Genomic DNA, 19,931 nt, shown 5'->3' on the forward strand with positions numbered 1-19,931 from the left:
TGTGGTTGGCGGCCAGACTCTGTCCAACAGCAGGACTTCCTCTCTGAGCACTTCCTGCCCAGGACTCTGCTCCACTCCAGTTGGCACTCATATTGCAGCCATTGCTTGTGATGACCATCCAAAATCATCCCAGTGATGCTGGCATGCTTACACACCACTTCAAGGGAGCGTGGGGTGGGAATCTTTGAATAATTTGTTGAAGCAGCCTTGTCAGTTGCAAAGTTTTGGATTAATCTTGGTTTTCCAATTGCTGAGTGAACTCTCATGGGAAAGACGTATATAAACCCTTGAGATGGGAAAGACGTATATAAAGCCGTGATGTTGCTTATTGGAAGGGGCTGATGTGGCTAGATCAAATTAGTATTGTTAAAAATAAATATTGAAAACCTGATCTGAATTCATAAAAGATCATTTTACTCTTAGTTCATTTTAGTTCATTTGTGCATTGTAGGTGCAAGAGTCCATGTGTGTGTCCATGGGTGTGTGCATGTGTGTGCGCATTGTGTGTTTGTGTATGTCCATGTGTGTTTATGTGAGTGCATGTGTGTGCGTGTATGTGTGTGGGTGTGTGTCCATGTGTGTGCGCATGTGCGTTTGTGTGTGTCCATGTGTGTGTCCGTGTGTGTGTGTGTGTGCATGTGCGTTTGTGTGCGTCGATGTGTGTGTGCATGTGTGTCCGTGTGAGTGTGCATGTGTGTGTGTGTGTGTGTGCGTGTGTCCGTGTGTGTGTGCGTGTCCATGTGTGTGTGTGTGCGTGTGTGTGTGTGTGTGTGTGTGTGTGTGTGTGTGCGTGTGTGTCTATGTGTGTGTGTGTGTGCATGTGTGTGTGTGTGTGTGTGTGTGTGTGTGTCCATGTGTGTGTGTGCGTGTCCATGTGTGTGTGTGTGTCTATGTGTCTGTGTGCATGTCCATGTGTGTGTGTGTGTGTGTGTGTGTCCATGTGTGTGTGTGTGCGTGTCCATGTGTGTGTGTGTGTCTATGTGTGTGTGTCCATGTGTGTGTGTGTGTGTGTGCATGTGTGTGTGTGTGTGTGTGTGTCCGTGTGTGTGTGCGTGTCCATGTGTGTGTGTGTGTGTCCATGTGTGTGTGTGTGTGCGTGTGTGTGTGTGTGTGTGTGTGTGCGTGTGTGTGTGTGTCCGTGTGTGTGTGTGCGTGTCCATGTGTGTGTGTGTGTGTCCATGTGTGTGTGTGTGTGTGTGTGTGTGTGTGTGTGTGTGTGTGTCCATGTGTGTGTGTGTGTGTGTGCGTGTCCATGTGTGTGTGTGTGTGTCCATGTGTGTGTGTGTGTGTGTGTATCCATGTGTGTGTGTGTGTATCCATGTGTGTGTGTGTGTGCATGTGTGTGTGTGTGTGTGTCCATGTGTGTGTGTGTGTGTGCGTGTGTGTGTGTGTGTGTGTCCGTGTGTGTGTGTGCGTGTCCATGTGTGTGTGTGCGTGTCCATGTGTATGTGTGTGTCCATGTGTGTGTGTGTGTGTGTGTGTGTGTGTGTGTTCGTGTCCGTGTGTGTGTGTGTGTGTGCGTGTCCGTGTGTGTGTGTGTGTGTGTGTGTGTGTGTGTGTGTGTGTGTGTGTGTGTGTGTTGTCCTCTTTCCTCCCAGCTCCACCCACCCTGAGCTGCCTCCACTCTGAATGTCTCCCACACAACTGACGTTCTCATTTCAAATTCCAAGGAAGAAAAGATGCAGCCACAGGCTCGTCCAGACAAACAACCAGCCTACAGTACTTCAGTGGACACAAGCTGCTTGGCAGAAAGCCACTCACTGTAAAAAAAAAACAAAAGCCCATTTTTGCTTTTCTCAACCCCAAACAAGGGCAGAACTACCCCCACCTCATCCACAGAATGTGTTATTAATTCACTTCATAGAAATAAATCCATTGTTTATTTTTTAGTTTTTTTTAGAGATCGATCTCACCTCATTGTCTGTTTTACGTAAGTATTAAATAAGGCAATTAGGATTAAACAGAACATTTGATTAATGTTTGTACAAGGTTTGTTACCTGCTAATTATGTTTATGCTAATTAACAGGTGCATGTCGGGGCAGCTAAACTTTCAGGAACATTGCACTGATCTAACAAACTGTTCATGCTTTCTGTTACTATCAGAGTGCACACACCTCACCGCTATCCTGATTTCCTGTTTTTCAATTCCTCTGCTTGACTAGATTTGCTTGAACTGCTTTTTCCATGCCATGTATGACCCATGGGGAATTTCACACCATGTTCAGAGTGAGAGGACCATTAATATGCAACCAAAGTGCAGAAGTTTTTCAACATTTTCTCAACTGTTCCTCAGCAAGAAAATAAGTCCACGTGCCTTTAAAGTAACCCAAATTTGTGAAAGCATAATTTAATTGTGACTTTTTTTTTACATGTTGAAGCTTCACAGTGTTAACAGTGTTCCTCCATTTAAACTGAGTGAATCTTTATTCACTGTGAGTCTAATGAAGGCTACTCTTGGTTTTGAGTAGCTCAACATATTTCAGAGTTGCTTGATGCTCAGGGATTTCCTTTGTTTATGGATCATGCTGGATCCCTTGTCTGTTTGCCTAAAGCATGTTTATCCTTCATAATTACCCAAAATCCCCTTTTTCTAGACTGGGCCAGTCAGCAAGCTGTAGAGAAGTTCATGGAGGGTCAGAACTAGACTACAGCATTTCCTCTGTTGCGAAACAGGCAGCAAAGGCCAAATACAAAATGAATAATGAAATGATTGTGAACAGTTCTGTGTTCCCAATGAGCCTCCATAATTGCTTTGTGTCCTAAAAATCAGAGAATTCCAAAAGGAATGGCTGAATTTCTACAGGTTTCCACTGTGGTATATGTTCTGGTCAGCAAGCATAATCTGCCTCTAAAAAGCTAAAAATAAACAATGCAAAAGGAAAGTTATGTACATAAAATGTTTAAAAGTATATTATTATTATTATTATTTTCATTGGACACCATGTATTGTATCGTGTCTCTTTGACGTCATCATGTTTCTTATAGGGATTCGGGCTCTATTAAATATTCCATGCAATTGAAGCAAATCTGTTCTTATTTTCCGAAGTCTTGGACTTTGCTTAGCTGTAGCTATAGATCACTGATAAAGTGTCGGCACCTGTTGGACAAACAGTGGAATTGCAGTTATGTTATTTGCATGTGCCTTTTACAGTAACATTTGACGTTTATCTAGACTTCACCGTGACGGCATGTGTCTGGGGAATTGATTCCACGAAGTTGGTGTTGCTAGCTTCATTCTCAACAGGATCTACAGGAGCTACATTATATAATTTTTCCCCCTACGTTTCTAAATCATCGATAATTGATATCTGAAATATCATGTAAACGTTTAGAGAATCTGTTCTTTAACAAATATGCACCCTAGATATTTAAATTCAAACAACTTTCGAATTAGTGTCACAAAATAGAAACTTTAGTTCCAAAGTCGTAAAGACCAAACATTGGTATCTACATGGTCCAACGAGAATTTAGGGAAAATACAATAAATCTTTAAGAAAACAAATAACATTTTATTTTATGCTTATTGATTACATAGCCTCATGAAATCATGTTATAATTTTAACATCTACTTCCTCTAATATAAACTGGTTTCACCTAGAACACTTCGCTTTTTCACATTGCTGATAAAAAAACTCTTATCCAAAACATCTCTGGAAACATTGTGGATTTTTGAAGAAGAAGAAATACAGTCGGATACAATCTGTGTATGTTCAATCTGAGATGTTCCCTGGACTGCACACTTCTGAGCTGTTCCCTGCCTGGACTGCCCTCTTTTGGACAGTGATCTCGAATGTTATTCCTGGGATCTACTGGAACCATTTTTCTAGTTTGGGGTTTACATCCCCTAGTCCTTTGATTACCATGGGAACCACTGTTGCCTTGACCTTCTATATCTCTTCTAGCTTTCCAGCTTTTCTCTCAGCTTTTGGCTTAGTCTTTCTTGAGATGATTTTTGTTTGTTTTCTATTTTTCAGAATGTGGTGTTCTTCAAGGTTCCAATTACGACAATGTTCATGATAATTATGAATGGAATTAAAACATGTTACCTCAGGGGCGGTCCTTTCTGCTGTCTGAACAGGAGCGTCACCCACAACGCCTATTTAATCCAGGGTCTCGTACAAGCTTTTAAGTACACAACCTTTTCCTTCATTTTAATTATTTAAACCCCGACATGTTTCAACAGTGCCTGGTTTTGCATAGATAACCGCTTTGCGTTTCTACGTTGTCTATAAAAATAGATTTTTGTTATCACTCACTGGTAGATACAGTAGATCTGTACTGGTGTCATTTTGCAGACAACCATGTTAGCTGTTTTTAATTATAAGTATATAAAAATAGGGCGGGGCAGCGTAGGGTGTGGTTGAAATGGCAGCACATGAATAGCATCCACTGACAAAATAAATCAAAGGTTCTACATTACTCCGGTCTCTCTGGACCGCGCACAACGAAACCAGGCTCTGCGCTCGTGCTGACAGCAGGCTGCATTGTGATGCTGCTGCACATGCGCAGTCCGCGCTTCTCCATCCCCATTCACAGACAGCTCGAGCGGTGCATCGTCTCCGCGCGCCTCACGCCGTGTCCACCAACGGATGCGTAGAATTTTCACGGCGCCCGGGAGAATCCTTTCCCATTTTCCTCTGCCAAAGCGCGCTCTCTCTCTCTCTCTCTCTCTCTCTCTGTCTCTCTCTCTCTCTCTCTCTCTCTCACACACACACACACACACACACACACACACACACACACACACACACACACACACACACACACACACACACACACACACACACACACACTCTCTATCTTTCTTTCTTTCTTTCTCTCTCTCTCTCTCTCTCTCTCTCACACACGCTCTATCTTTCTCTCTCTCTCTCTCTCTCTCTCTCTCTCTCTCTCTCTCTCTCTCTCTCTCTCTCTCTCTCTCTCTCTCTCTGCTATGGGTTCCAAAGCTAGAAGAGGAGCGCGGGTGCGCACCATGTCATAGGCTATCGAGGACTCTCATACCGGTGTTGATATCGTGGTGATTTTCTCACGCTGCGCTTCTCGGCCATGGAGTTCACCTCTTCATCTGTATTTGACCAGCACAAAGGTAAACTGCTGCGCGAGGAGTTAGCTAGTGTCGCTGCCAGTGTTGCCATGGTAATGCTCATCTCTTATCAGTAGTCTTATCAATAGCCCGCGTGGTAATGTTTTTAATCGCTGCAAGAATCATATGCATGGTAAACTCCAGTTATTCTGCAAAAAATAAACAACAGCAATATTTGTGTTTTTTCAAAAACACCTGAAGCACGAATGTGGTTTGCACAGTAGCTTTGCAGATAAGATTCGAAAGGGTACATCAGGGCATTCAGCAGTGACGTGCAAGAGGATTGCTAGTGGGTAGTTTTTTTATATTTATGCATCCCCACATAGCATTAAGGATGCAAACAAGGCTTATTAATTCAGTGATTCACTTTCATTGTTAGAATGGGAAAACAGCCTCTATAGTCATAACACAAATGACTTCAGAGGTAAAGATAGATATACAACCGCTAATACATAAGCCTAATGATCTCTTGGCTGTCTCTTGCACCCATAATTTATGATGAATGAATATGTTATGATAGGATAGGAGTATACTCCTAAGCAGTATACTCAACATAAATGCATTCTTAAACCTGGTCAGCCCCACCCCAGCTCATACTTAACGCCAGAGCACACCACACTCCATTTGGGAAACTGACAGAAAGTAATGTTTTCTGTTTCTAGAAGACCTTATCCGTGTTGCTGTGTCTGTGCCCCTTAGACTGTGTTGAGGAGGTCGACCTGAACGTGGTGTTCCAGGCGGCGTCCACGGGGGACGTCAACACCCTGACGGCTACGATCCGAGAGGATCCCTCCATCCTGGAGTGCTGCGATGGTGAAGGCACGTGCAGAGCGCCAGCACTACACCCCCTGTCCACCTCCTCTTTACCCCCTCTCTACCCCCTCTCCACCCCCTGTTTACCCTCTCTCTACCCCATCTCCACCCCCTTTACCCCCTCTCCTATTCCTCTCCACCCCCTCTCCACCCTCTCTCTACCCCCTCTCCACCCTTCTTTACCCCTCTCCTATTCCTCTCCACCCCCTCTCTACCCCCTCTCCACCCCCTCTCTACTCTCTCTCTACCCCCTCTCCACCCCCTCTTTACCCCTTCTCTACCCCTCTTTACCCCCTTTACACCCCTCTCCACCTCCTCTCCACCCCCTCTCCACCCCCTCTTTACCCCTTCTCTACCCCTCTTTACCCCCTTTACACCCCTCTCCACCTCCTCTCCACCCCCTCTCTACCCCCTCTCCACCCCCTCTTTACCCCTTCTCTACCCCTCTTTACCCCCTTTACACCCCTCTCCACCTCCTCTCCACCCCCTCTCTACCCTCTCTCTACCCCCTATCCACCCCCTCTTTACCCCCTCTCCTATTCCTCTCCACCCCCTCTATACCCCCCCTCTCCATCTCCATCTTTGCAACATAGACATCACAGAGGCCTTGTTCACAGCATGGCATTATAGCATAAAAAAGATCCAAACAAAAGCAGTGGTATTTTGTAATAGTGGAGAAGCTTAGCTGGGAATGCTAGTAGTAGCCGGGCGGCAGCGTGAAGCTTAGCAGAACAGAGTCGATGTCAGCCGTCATTCCAGACGTGTGCCGACCCGGTGGCAGGGCCTTGTTACCTCCGCCCTTCACGATACGTCTGCCGGGCCTGATCACTGCAGTGCTCACTCAGAGCAGCCGGGTGAAATATACCTTGGCAGGTGAGCAGGGTTCTGCCCCTCCCGTGAGATGGAGCCCTGAGCTGGCTGCTTATGTCTCCGGCCCAGGCTCCACGCCCCTGATGCACGCCGTCTCTGGCAGACAGGTGGACACAGTGAAGCTACTGCTGAAGATGGGAGCGTCCATCAACACCCAGGATGCGTGCGGCAGGACCTCCCTCTCCCTCGCTACGTATTTGGTACAGTCCGTACTTTGCTATTATCACATATACGACTGAAATGACTTCTGTTAATGCAGTGGTTCCCAAAGTGGGGGGCGCGCCCCCTAGGTGGGGAGCGGAGCTATTGCGGGGGGGCGCGGAGCTTGGAAGTAAAACATGTGCACATGTGTCAATATGGGGGGGTGTGTGTAGGGGGGGGGTGCAAAAATATTCTCATCTACTAAAGGGGGGCACGGCAGAAAAAGTTTGGGAACCACTGTGTTAATGAGACACTGAATTGAAAGAGCTATTTGCCATAAGAGTACTGCCCCTCCCCTGCTCCAACACCACATTTTAGGACTATAAAACATTTCCATGAAGTTTACATTTGCTGTCTCTTAGTTAATTACATGCTATCATAGCTAATGTGATGCCATCTGCAATTTAAATTATATTATCCATTTCAATACCTTATTACATTTTTTCACAAATCTATGTAGTACGGAAAAATAAGTTTGAAGACTTGCTGAAGACATTTGGCTGTTTCAGATGTTTTTTATGTTCTCACAATAATGCTTTCCAGCAGTGTTGCATGGATGCAGTATATTTTCATATGTTTTGCTGTTATTGTTGAATATGGGCAGTCCCCATGTTGTTATTGTCCTCAGGACAGGGACAGTCCTCAGCTTGCTTGAAACAGTCATGCTCTCACCAAATCAGGATTCCACCATCTCTGCATTTCCGGAGGGCTGTTTCCCGTCAGCTCTGATGGGTTCACTGATAGGGCCTTCTGTGTTGCCTTGTGCAGGGTTGGCTGGAAGGCTGTGTGTGTTTACTGCGAAATGGCGCCAAGCAGAACGTCCCGGACAAAAATGGCCGCCTGCCCCTTCACGCTGCTACCCGCCGAGGTGGACCTCAGGTACCACGATGATCTCTGCTCTGTGGCTTCTTATGTCTAAGAAAAGCTACTGAGAAGGTTCTCAGGATGTAAGACTAGATGTCATGCCGCAATGTCTATGTGTATCCAATTAGGGTGATCTGGAATGAAATCGTTTTCTGGGCAGTTAGGGTTGAACTAGGCTTGAGGTTTCTCACGGATGCTAAAAAGTTCAGGCATGCTCTTATGGAAGCGAATCTACCTTTGAATTGTTCATTGCAAAGAGAGTTCACAATGATCCTCATTGTTCACAATGATCCCTCAAGATGTTTTTAATCTTCACTTCACAGATCTAGTTCAGGCTCACATAGGTTTATGGAACACAGTCAGGTAAATAATATAAACTAGCATGATGCTGGCTGTACTGAAGTCACTTGATGAAAATAAACAATATGTTCCTTGAACGTATATTCGAATATCTGTCAAATTACATTAAATACTTCAAAATCACTTTTGTAAATAATATTAAATCCCAGCAGTTCCTTTAAGAGCACTGATTGAAATGAGAAATAATTCAAGAGTAACTTAGAAACTAGAGGCCCTAAGAGGAACCGAAAGCTCCCTGTAGTAGAAACAGTCGCTTGGTCAGCAAATCGACCTTTCTGCATCACAGTGTGGTTGTGGTGTGTGTTCAGGAGTGCAAACTCACGAGTTACTTCCCCGAACAGGAAATCCTCCATCATCAGGGCAGCATCTGTGGTGCCTATAGCAACCAGAGACCTTTGCTCTGGTGTGCCACTGCTAAGCTCCTCTGATATAAGGAGGGAGTGAGGCGATAGGTCTCCTCCTCTTGCAAAAACAAATAGAGACGCTTTATTGGGACTTCCTGTTTCTCCCCTGCCCATCTGGCAGACTCTTTCCACTTCACTAGCAGTAATGGTAATGAGAACATGGTGTCTGCATACATCTATAGGAACTGAGAGTAAACATAAGCAGGTTTCAATTAGCATTCTCAAGTTGAGAACGGCAAGAAAGACCTTTACTGTGAGTGAAGTCACTAATGACTAGTTACACATGGATGCTTCATATCAGCAGATCTAAGAGAAGGTCATGATTCGATGTTATGATGTTGAGCTTACAGTAGGATGTACTCTTCACTATTGATTCTGATGCTGATTCTTCACCAAAGATCAATGCTCATCACGATTATACCATATGCTTACATTTTATGTGGTGTTGTTTATAGACTCATGGCTGTGTTACTTCAACAATCAACCCTGTGTGAAATAAATCATCAAGACAATGAGGTAAAGGGTTGTTTATCGGTTTTCACTCTCAGACAAATGTCTCCGTGCAAAAATTGAAAAGTATTTTAAAGTCTTTTCTCTCAACGATAGAGCCAGGTTAAAAAAAGACTGTACCTCTGTTAGCAGTCAACTCAATACCCTTAGTCATTCACAAGACCAAAGATAAAGATATGAGTATGATCCATGTTCGTGATTTAGCTTTTTTCATTCTCTCCTATAAGCTCCAAACATGACTCACCCTTGTGACATTTAAAACTACAGCAAGATCATGCTAGGCTGTGATTTTGAGAATTCAGCAGCATATATTTTATGTTATCAACGAAATAAGAGCTGGCTCATTAGAAAGACCTTAAGGACTACAACCGCAGTAGAATACGAGGATTACTAACTAACTTTAACATTTAACTGAAACTGTACTTACAAACTATACTAATTGTAACTGTAATAACTATATTTTCTACTACTTGTACATACAGGAATAAAAACCAATATATGTGACACCTGCAGCCATAATTTGAAATTACTAACATAAATCTTTTAAATGTACTCTTTCACACATCTGCCATGGAAACATTCATCAGCAGCGCTTGCTATTTTTAGACAAGTTTGAAACATTTCAAAAGTTTTTAGACACCCCGTGAGAGAGGGGAAAGAGGTTGCCATTAATTTACATAACCAGCATTTTACAGCACGTTATTAAGACAAATTACTGGTTTTTACAGGGGATGACTGCTCTTCACTGGGCGTGCTTCCACAATCGCCCGGACCACGTGCAGGCCCTGCTGCAGAAAGGGGCAGACCCCACGCTGGTGGATAAAGACTTCAAGACAGCGCTTCACTGGGCTGTGCAGGTAGGAAAATGGCCTCCGTGATGAGCTGGATGAATGTCATCAGCAGAACAATGAATCATGGGTAGAAACCATGGTGACCTTCACATGAACTCCTGAGTTTAACCCTTCAGATTTAGAACAATGAATCATGGGTAGAAACCATGGTGACCTTCACATGAACTCTTGAGTTTAACCCTTCATTTTTTTCATTTGTTTCATAAGCTCCAGTATGTAAATTAAAACCCCAGTTTGTTTTGATTTTGATTTATTCATCAGAGACAATGCACAACAAATACATTAACCTAAAAATCCGGAGAAATGTAGTGTGCCAGGTTGTATCAATATGCTAATTTCCACCTTTAGTCTCTGGACAGGTTGATGTTTAGACAGAATAACAGAAAAATACTGTTTAGTGGATGACAGAAACCGTTTAACATAAATACGGGCATACAACATATAAAATTCATCTGTCTATTACACCATTCATAAAACTTACAAAAAATCCTCCAGTTATCACAAAACACTAATTTGTTCACATACACACACCTGTACATCATCAAACTTTCCCAGACAAACCTCTCACTCACACGTCGTAACTAATGGGTGCAAACTTGTTTCGATAAGAGCCATTTCCTTGTCAGATGTGCGAACGTTGGGAAACTTTTATATGTTATAATCTCATTTGGCAAAGTATTCCAGTGACTCATGGCAACAACTGAGAACGCAGATTTAGCAAAGGAGGTCCTATATTTTGGGATGCTGCACTCTCCTCTTGAGGTTGCTCTTGTGACTCGAGCTGTTTTTTCTGAGCTCAATGTTATAAACCTTCTTAGAGGAGGCGCAGCTACTCCATAGATGAAGTGATTTAAATATTGAAATTGTATAATATTTTGAAAGAGCAGGGTATGCTGTGTCATCTAGAGTCCTAAAGGTGGTCATGGCAAATCATTCTAAGGCACTCCAGAATTTAATTATTATTTAGAATGAATAATCTGAAAAGTAAGCAATTTTCAGAGTATGATTTGTATGCGTATGCCTGTGTGTGTGTGTGTGTGTGTGTGTGTGTGTGTGTGTGTGTGTGTGTGTGTGTGTGTGTGTGTGCGTGTGTGTGTGTGTTATCCCTCTGAGAGCTGGGTCAGGATGCCCTGTGTCTTAATGAGGCACACTACACTTATGTTCTCATCCCTCGGGCCATCATCTCTAGTGGAACAAGACTCAGGCTTAATTAACACAGGCTTGAGCATGAGCTAATAGACCTGTTTTCATATTGTTCTTATCTATCTATCTATCTATCTATCTATCTATCTATCTATCTATCTATCTATCTATCTATCTATCTATCTATCTATCTATCTATCTATTCTGCAGAGTGGTAGCAGATTTATGTGCTCACTAATTCTTGACCATCATCTCGGCTGCTCGGTCATCAACTACGATGATGAAAACGGGAAGACGTGTGTCCACATCGCCGCCGCGGCGGGCTACAGCGACATCATCTATGAGCTGGCACGTGTGCCGGAGACCAACCTGCAGGCGTTAGACGTGGACGAACGGTAAGAGAGCACGCCACGCACGCAACACCATATGCCTCGTGGTCTGCACACGCCCAGGATGTCTGGGTTTTAGCGCCCTTGTCACCTTTCTCATCATCCACCTAAACCCGCAATTGCAGTAAGAGTTCTACCTGCTGCTGTGATGACAACTCACTGTATAGTGCTGCACTGATGAAAGATCAGACAGCAAAGGGACTCAAACCCAAATGAGAAGCTTGGAATGAAGGTGGAATGGGATTATCTTTATTGTCCCCCTAGGGACATTTTCTTGGACAGCCCAACACTGCATTGCTTGCAAAGTCACCAACTGTACTATGTCATTCATTTACTCAGTAACATAACCTTGATTGCATTAAAACATTTAAAACATTAATCCACAACAACACATCAATCACTTAATAGAATTAAGAAATGCAGTAGATTTAGGTACAAAATAATTTTTAACCCTATTCAGCCTACATATTGGTGTTCTAAATATCCTCCCTGAATGGAAGAGCTGATACTCTGAAAAACATCATCTTACTCATCCCAAGAGATCAGGACAATCAGTTGCCCCCCTCCCATCCCCCAGCATGCATTGCTGCGGTTTGAGAAGCAGGTTCTGTGCAAGACTTCCTGCCCCGCGCTGGAGCTGCAGCTGCACAAACACCTCTGATAGTGAGAACCAGCGGTGTGTGAAGCTGCAGCAAGGCACTTCCTGAAGAGAGCATAACTGTTCAAACTGATCATTTATGACAACTCTTTAAAACACTGAATTATGACATTGATAGCTATGCTGCACACACACACACACACACACACACACACACACACACACACACACACACACACACACACACACACACATATCTTCCCTGTGATCAAGACAGGTGCACCTGCAGATTAGGTGAACTGGGTCCTCATTTTCCACGTCATGACGTGCTGTACACATTATCACCTTTAGTTCAACATCCTGGCACTTTCTGTGACCCCTGACTTCTGTGTTAGGACCCCTCTGCACTGGGCTGCCGCAGCAGGGAAGGAGGATTGTGTGCAAGCGTTGCTCCAGCTGGGCGTGGAGCCCGGGCCCAGGGACATCAATGAGAACACACCCCTCACATACGCCATGTACTGCGGTCACACCGAGAGCATCAAACTCCTCTCAGCCGAAACCAGGTCTGGGTTCCCATCTTAACTGTTCTCTTCCACTGCGATGTGACTGAACACAGATAATGTGGTTAGGTGGCACACAGTTTTGCAGCCACCTTGAATTATCTTAGAGCCATTTAGGAAACCTTGGAAGTCTCTATATTATTATGAATTACTTAAACTTATTATTGGTATTGTTAGATAAATTGGGGTTTATAATTGGCATTTTGGACTAAATGAATTTCTTTGAATTAATTACAGTTTTTTTTCCAGTCGATTTGGTATATTTTTCAGATCATGGCTTACATTGCCATCACAACAAGTGCATTTATCAAAAATCAATGAAATACCTGCAAAAGCACATACTTCACTCAAAATTATTTGTTTTTGCCTCAAAAGCAAATATTTAGGTCAATCAATTTGTCAGTGCCATCAAAATATCTAGTCTGTGTGCCATTGTTTATGAACAAGGCAGTCAAAATACTTAATCATGCAACTGCAATTCACTGTCAGTGCAGACTGTATATTCTGATGGAAACTAGCTAAGCTTTTGATTTCAAGAACGCTGCACATTCTGTGGTATATAAAATGAAACAATACATGTTACACACAAAATAGAAACTTACACAGAACACAGTTACACATGACCATGTGGGAGACTGATAGCAAGAAATTGGACTGAAATAAATCTGACTGAAATTCAGAAAAGACAGACAGCTGACTGGAAAAACTGCAAAATTAGAAACTTACTCTACACATTCAAAACAACCTGAGCACATACAGCCTCCTCTTGTTGAGGTGTAAAAATGGAACCTCTGCCCCCCCATGAGCTCATTTTGATGTCCTATATGGTATAAGAATGCAAAAATGCCATACAAAAAATTGAATAACATCAGAATTTATGTCAGTGTGCAGCATTACAGCAGAGAGCACATTTCTGAATTATCATACATGTTTTCTCTATGAAAACAATATTCAGCTGTACCCAGCGACCACCTTCAGCCACTGTGAAACCATGACTTACATGTAAAACATGGTCCACAATTGTTGCCCTTATTTCAATCTTTTCCCCTAAGCCTTACACTACACAGTCTTACCCCTCTACACCACATAGTCTTACTCCTCTTCTTGGCTGTTCACCCTGTACATGGCCTCGTGTTTCCATTATGAGACTTTGTGAAACTGCAGTGTTTAGCGTCTATAAATGTTTGCCAATTATAGTAAAGTTTCATGACACGCACTTCTGACCTATGGTTGAGACCATTGGTTTATCTAAACTTTCACAAATTCCCTTTCTTACTGTAACTGAATGTTCTCTTGTGAATAATTTAATCAAGTTAGGATAAAATTACCAAAATATAACAAAACAAAAAAAAGTTAAATGATGCCTTAGAGATTATGACAACATGTTCAGCACTTTTGCATGTAATGACCTAGGCGATGACCTAAATATTAAATGTTTTGGAGGGTATGACAATTCAACACACAATCTGTACAACACATTTTGCAAAATGTACAAAAGCATTTGCAAAATGTGAAAGACATTGAGAAATGCACAAGTGACAAGGAGATGTGGAGATTGAACAAACAGTTTTGAGAATTTCAATTCTGATCTGAGAAATAAACCAAATTGACTGAGAAAAACTGTAATATATACTTTTGAATTGAACTCACTTTTGCAAGATTTTATTTGAGTAATGTTCTCATGCCACATGGACATGACTGATGAGGTTAAATTGGTCATTGGGCTACAATTAGCGACTGCTACATGTTACAATGCTAGCACTTCAAATTTTGTAGCACAAAAGTATAAACTGAAATTCTATTTACATAGTCTAACATTACAAGACTATGAACTAAAAATAACTTGCGATCTTGTTTGTCCGCAGGTCTGAAGCAGTGCGACAGCTTCACTTTCAGAGCAGTGATCCCTCTATGAGAAAGGAGGGCAAATTCCGTGTGCTCAACCACATCTTCTCCTGTAAAAAGAAAAAAGATGTGCGCGCCATCCGGCAGAGGAACGTGAGTCAGGAGCAGCACCTTCAAGAGGAGACCTCTGAAGTGGACGACATCATCACTGTGTTCGACTGCATAGTCGATCTCCCGGGGAAGGAGGATAGCCAAAAACACGCTGAAGAACCTCAGAAGCTCCATCTGATGGAGGACCTCACTGCCAAGGACCACAAGAGCCTGCCACCCATACACACACAGAGTCTTCCACCCATAACTCTGGGAAACTCTCTGTCAGCCAGCTCACACACCGCTCTGCCTAGGACAGGGCAGGCAGTGAGTCATTTGGTCCGCAGGTCGCAGAAGAGCAAGAGCGAACACGACCTGTTTGACAGCAGAACCCAGGGTCAACAAACCGCTGGACCTGCCTGGAAGACAGAATCTAGTCAGCTGCTAACCCACAAGGCTTGGATCTCACCTCCGTCTAAACTGTTGCACGAGACAGCAAGTCCCATAGACGTGCTTTGCTCAAACCATGTGCCATACATTCAGAGAAACGATCAAGGTGACTTGCAAAAACAGCCTCTGCTTACTGAAATGTTTTTTTTTTAACACCAAACATGATGTTTTCTGCTTTTGCTCCTTTTCAGCAGTTGTAAATCCTCACCTCGTGCCCCTGAGGATGAGAGAATCTACCCTGACACCTCACAGTTTGGCTCCCATTCGTGATCACTGCACTCATAGATGTAAGCAGCTTTATAAATGCTCTATTATTCTTAAAACTATAACAGCATTTTCTTGCCTTGTTTCTCCGTGTTTATTAGGAAATGTGTCTATAGAGGGCTTATAGAAACTTTATTAATTTGATTTAGACCTGTATGAACTGCATCAGAGTTGCTCAGTGGTCCTAAGTATCTGCTACCATGCAGATTTTAGATCAAATACACCCTCATCTAATATTGAGACAAGATTAATAAGATCATGTGTGTTAGGGATGGAATTAAATTTCTGAAGAATGATACAACTGCGAGAGAAGACAGCACACTTTAAATGAGTTAATTTCCTTTCTCGTCTTCAGTTTCCCTGCCACCTGACCAAGTCTCTCAAGGAGTGAAGAAGTCCAAATCCCTGCCGCTCAGCTCTCTGGGACGTAATCTGGCAGGACTCCCACCTCCTTTAACCACCAAGGCCTATAGATCCAGCATCCGCCAGAGCCAGTCTCTTTGCTCCATCCCTGCTCCTCTGATCACTGAGCCCCTACGGAACATACAAGTTCTTCCCGCCATCCCTCCTCAAAGAAAACGAAGCCCCTCGCCCCCCAAACTCCAAACGACCACTCAAGAGTAACACTGACAGAAGAGGCTAACAGACCTTCAGTTTACTAGTGACAAAAAGAATAGTGAGAGACCTCTCTTAAGCCACACTGTGACTGGCTCCACTCTGTAAACTTGAATTGAAAATATTCTTTAGGATTCATTAGACTGTTCTGCACCAAAAACTATTCTATCTTCAGAGTTGCCGGTACATTTTTTGGCAATGGGACAAGATTGAAAGTCAGTTTCAATTAATTGTTATAGATAATGTTTGATAAAATATACGAACCTATCAGCCTATTTTTCATACATTTTTACAGAATAATTGAATGTTCCTCTATGGCATGCACTATGTACTAAATGGTTTTCTGCTTTACCTTGTAATTTCAACACAGTTTGAGTGTGTAATGTGAATGTTTTAATGATGAATATTAATAAATATGGGTATATTTTTAAAAATATTACACATCTTGATTTTTTATTCTTGTTTTTTTATTAATACCAAAATAGGTGCCTACAGTTGAAACACCAGTTAGCTCCATTGAATGAGTTGCAAAGAGCTTCCACTGTTAATTGTAAAAATCAAATACAAATAAATAAAAGTCAATAAAATAACGTGATTCAAATGCCCAATGTATTGTTAAGTTGCTGTTATTATTTCTACGACAGAGCTATGTACATTGCACTGAAGAGTCAAGCAAATGTACTGCTAAATAAATATGTAAAATATGTAAAATGTAGCTATTAAAACATTAGTTGGATAAAAAAATGTTTGCTCATTATCACAACTAATGAAGTTCTGAATTCGTTAACACTATACTACAAAGTAGTGTTACGGGCTGTCCCCAAAGGGACCAATGCAACTTGATTACTGAACAATGCAAATGATTACTGAAATGCAACTGAACAAATCGATTCCGCAGAAATTATTACTTTTTATTACTAATAAAAAATCTTAGTATTATTTTTTTTCAGAAACTTTTACTTAGTGCAGCGTTGCCAACTTTTCAAGATCACTTGTAGTGAGATTTGAACCTGGAGGGGTGGCGAACGTAAAATGGACACAAATTAGTATTATATCGTGATCGATCAATCGCCAGTGGTTGGTGGCAGAACTAACTAGTAACTCATTGAATCATAGATATGGATCAGAGCAAATAAACTAGATTATTTTTTCGGCGTGAGAAATCGGATTTGTGGCGTGAGAGCGACAGTCAAATGCGTGTCTCACGGCTTTCACGCTCAATGCGTGAGAGTTGGCAACCCTGCAAATGTTATATAAAAAAGCACTCACATACTGTCAAAAGAATATTTATGTTGGCCGAAACCCCGACTGTGCTGTGCGAGGATCTGAATGACGCCAACTGAACTGGGTTTATGGCAGAGACCCAGCAACTTGGCACCTGGCAACTATGAGCGCAGCTAACAAACCACGTGGCGTTAGCAACAGGCCCAACTAGAGAGGCCCAGCCGAGTTTCGAGGTCTTGCTTGTTAGTTACCCATTATTATGTAGTGGCACTTTCTTTTAAAGACATTTTAAACGATGCAAGCATTTGAAAAATGTTAAGTCACTTTTTTAAATTGTAGCCGTTTGGCTTTCAAGTAGTGTAGCTGGTCTACAGCGTCGACCCTCGTAAATTCCTCGGAACTTGGTTCGTTAAAAGACCTTGACCGTGACCGGACGAATCAAGATGAACCCCAGTGCCCCATGTTATCCGGCCTCACTGTACGTCGGGGACCTCCAACAGGACGTGACCGAGGCCATGCTGTACAAGAAGTTCAGCCCCGCCGGAGCCATCCTCTCCATTCGGGTGTGCCGGGACAAGATCACCCGGATCTCCCTGGGCTACGCCTACGTGAACTTCCAACAACCCGCGGACACTGAGCGTGCGTTGGACACCATGAACTTTGATGTGATCAAGGGGAGACCTGTGAGCATCATGTGGTCTCAGCGCTACCTGTCGCTGAGGAAGAGTGGGGTGGGCAACATCTTCATCAAGAACCTGGACAAGTCAATTGACAACATGGCCCTTTATGACACCTTCTCTGCTTTTGGCAACATCTTGTCCTGCAAAGTGGTTTGTGATGAGAATGGTTCAAAAGGGTACGGCTTTGTGCACTTTGAGACGCAGGAGGCAGCCGAGAGAGCCATTGAGAAATTGAACAGCATGTTGCTCAATGACAGAAAAGTGTTTATGGGGCATTTCAAATCTCGCAAAGAGTAGGATTGCCACCTAGGCCTGACAAAAAACAAGGACACTGTCATACTGACACAGGGAGGGGGGGTGGCGAGTGTAAATTGCTGACGGGGGGGTTTGCGAACGTGAATTGTTGACTGGTTCGGGGGGTGGGTGGCGAATGTAAAATGTCACGTGAAAACCGGGACAGTCCCGGGGAAACCGGGACAGGTGGCAACCCTAAGCGCAAGGCAGAGCTTGGGGCCAGGGCCAAGGAGTTGCAGGAGCAGAAGCAGATGCTGGGTGAGCGGCTGTTCCCTCTGATCCAGAACATGCACCCACCCTGGCGGGCAAGATCACTGTCATGCTGCTGGAGATGGACAACTCTGAGCTGCTGCACATGCTCGAGTCGCCCAAGTCTTTGCGCTACAAGGTCGATGAGGCCGTCGCAGTGCTCGAGGCTCACCAGGCTAAAGAAGCCGCTCAGAAAAACGTGACCAACTATGCCGGGGTCACAAGCCTCTAGGCCCCCCATACCCAAATAGCGGCCCGCGGGCCGGCTATCTATTTCTGGCCCGCGAACTGTTTTGAAAAGTGTTTTTTTTTTTTAGGAATCTTTTTTTTCAATCGCGCTATCCACTCTTATTTTGAAATCGCGCACCGCGATCTCAAGACGATGCCGGGGACAGCAGACGCCCAAATGCGTTCGCCAACACCCCCCCCCACCCCCCCCCCCCCCCCCCCCCCCCCCCGTCGACTGTTTACATCCCCCCCCCCCCCCGCCCCGTAACCGGCCCCTTCAGTGATTGAAAAAATAAAATGTGGCCCGTCATCATTTCTATTTGAGTACCCCTGCTCTAGGCCCAGGGACAGGAAACTTGCTTCACTGGGAGTGGGAGGGGAGGGGATTAAAACATCGAGATGCTGTGCCAGCATTGTGAAGATTCCTGAACTGAATGTGCTTGCTCCAAAAAAAAAAAAAAATGTATATAATGTTACATATATTTATGTTGTAAGGGCAGAAAATATACCTTTCATGTATCTCTGAATCCAGCTTGGAGATACTGTAGATAATAAGAATCGAAGGATTTGGTGCATACATTACAAATCATTATATTCATGATTATTATTAGTATTGTTGTGATCGATGATCTATTATGTAGAATTCCACTTTTAGTTAATAAACTGTTGTCAAATGTTCAAAAATATTGCACAATTAAAATAGATGCAAATGAGTTCTTTGTTTATTTATTTGTTTCTGACATTTACATAGCATACCCAAGATGACTTAGCATAAAACTCAGGAGGTAGAGAGAGAAGGAAAGTAGAATAAGTAGAGAAAGTAGCAGAGAAATTAGAATAGTGCTGAAAAAATGTGACAGGTGTAGAGCAGAGGGACCCTCCAGGAGAGATGGAGGGGGGGCACTAAACGTACTGCCACACATGTAGAAGACAACCTTGTATTCCAGAAGATCTAAGATGGTTCTACAGATGAAAGAGTGCAGACAGATAAACAGGAACATGCAGACCATTGAATGTAAGAAAGAGGATTTGATGTTTAATAAATTATGAGATGGTTAACCAGCGTAACTGATTCAGGAGGTAGCAGGAGGAATATGAGCAGACCTCCCTGTCTGTGTCAGTACTCTATCTGCAAAGTTTTTAATGTGCTGAAATCTGTTCAGGTTGTTAGGAGGAAGACCTACAAAGACGCAATTACGATAGTTAATAACAGATGAAGGCATGAACAAGTGTGTTAGCATCATTAACACTTAGAGAAGGGTGAAGATGGGTAATAATGTTGAGATGAGAGATAGCAGAGTGTGTGAGGCAGGCGATACGGCTGGGGCCTGATTGCAGCTGTGGA

General features: G+C 43.3%; 1 protein-coding gene and 1 pseudogene across 1 annotated transcript; both read left to right on the forward strand.

Moving 5' to 3' along the window:
* The first annotated feature begins 4,546 nt into the window (after positions 1-4,546).
* Positions 4,547-16,426, forward strand: ankrd55 (ankyrin repeat domain 55). The gene is given in 12 exon segments (XM_077019704.1): positions 4,547-5,087; positions 5,784-5,903; positions 6,837-6,967; positions 7,737-7,829; positions 7,831-7,847; positions 9,052-9,112; positions 9,835-9,963; positions 11,311-11,495; positions 12,483-12,650; positions 14,513-15,138; positions 15,227-15,319; positions 15,652-16,426. Coding segments are annotated over 12 exon segments (1,932 nt in total). The 5' UTR covers positions 4,547-5,047; the 3' UTR covers positions 15,921-16,426.
* A 1,152-nt stretch (positions 16,427-17,578) lies between these two features.
* LOC143524905 (polyadenylate-binding protein 1-A pseudogene) lies at positions 17,579-18,112 on the forward strand (annotated as a pseudogene).
* The last annotated feature ends 1,819 nt before the right edge of the window (positions 18,113-19,931 follow it).

The sequence above is a fragment of the Brachyhypopomus gauderio genome, chromosome 10 (genome assembly GCF_052324685.1).
Source record: "Brachyhypopomus gauderio isolate BG-103 chromosome 10, BGAUD_0.2, whole genome shotgun sequence".
In the NCBI taxonomy this organism is placed as follows: domain Eukaryota; kingdom Metazoa; phylum Chordata; class Actinopteri; order Gymnotiformes; family Hypopomidae; genus Brachyhypopomus; species Brachyhypopomus gauderio.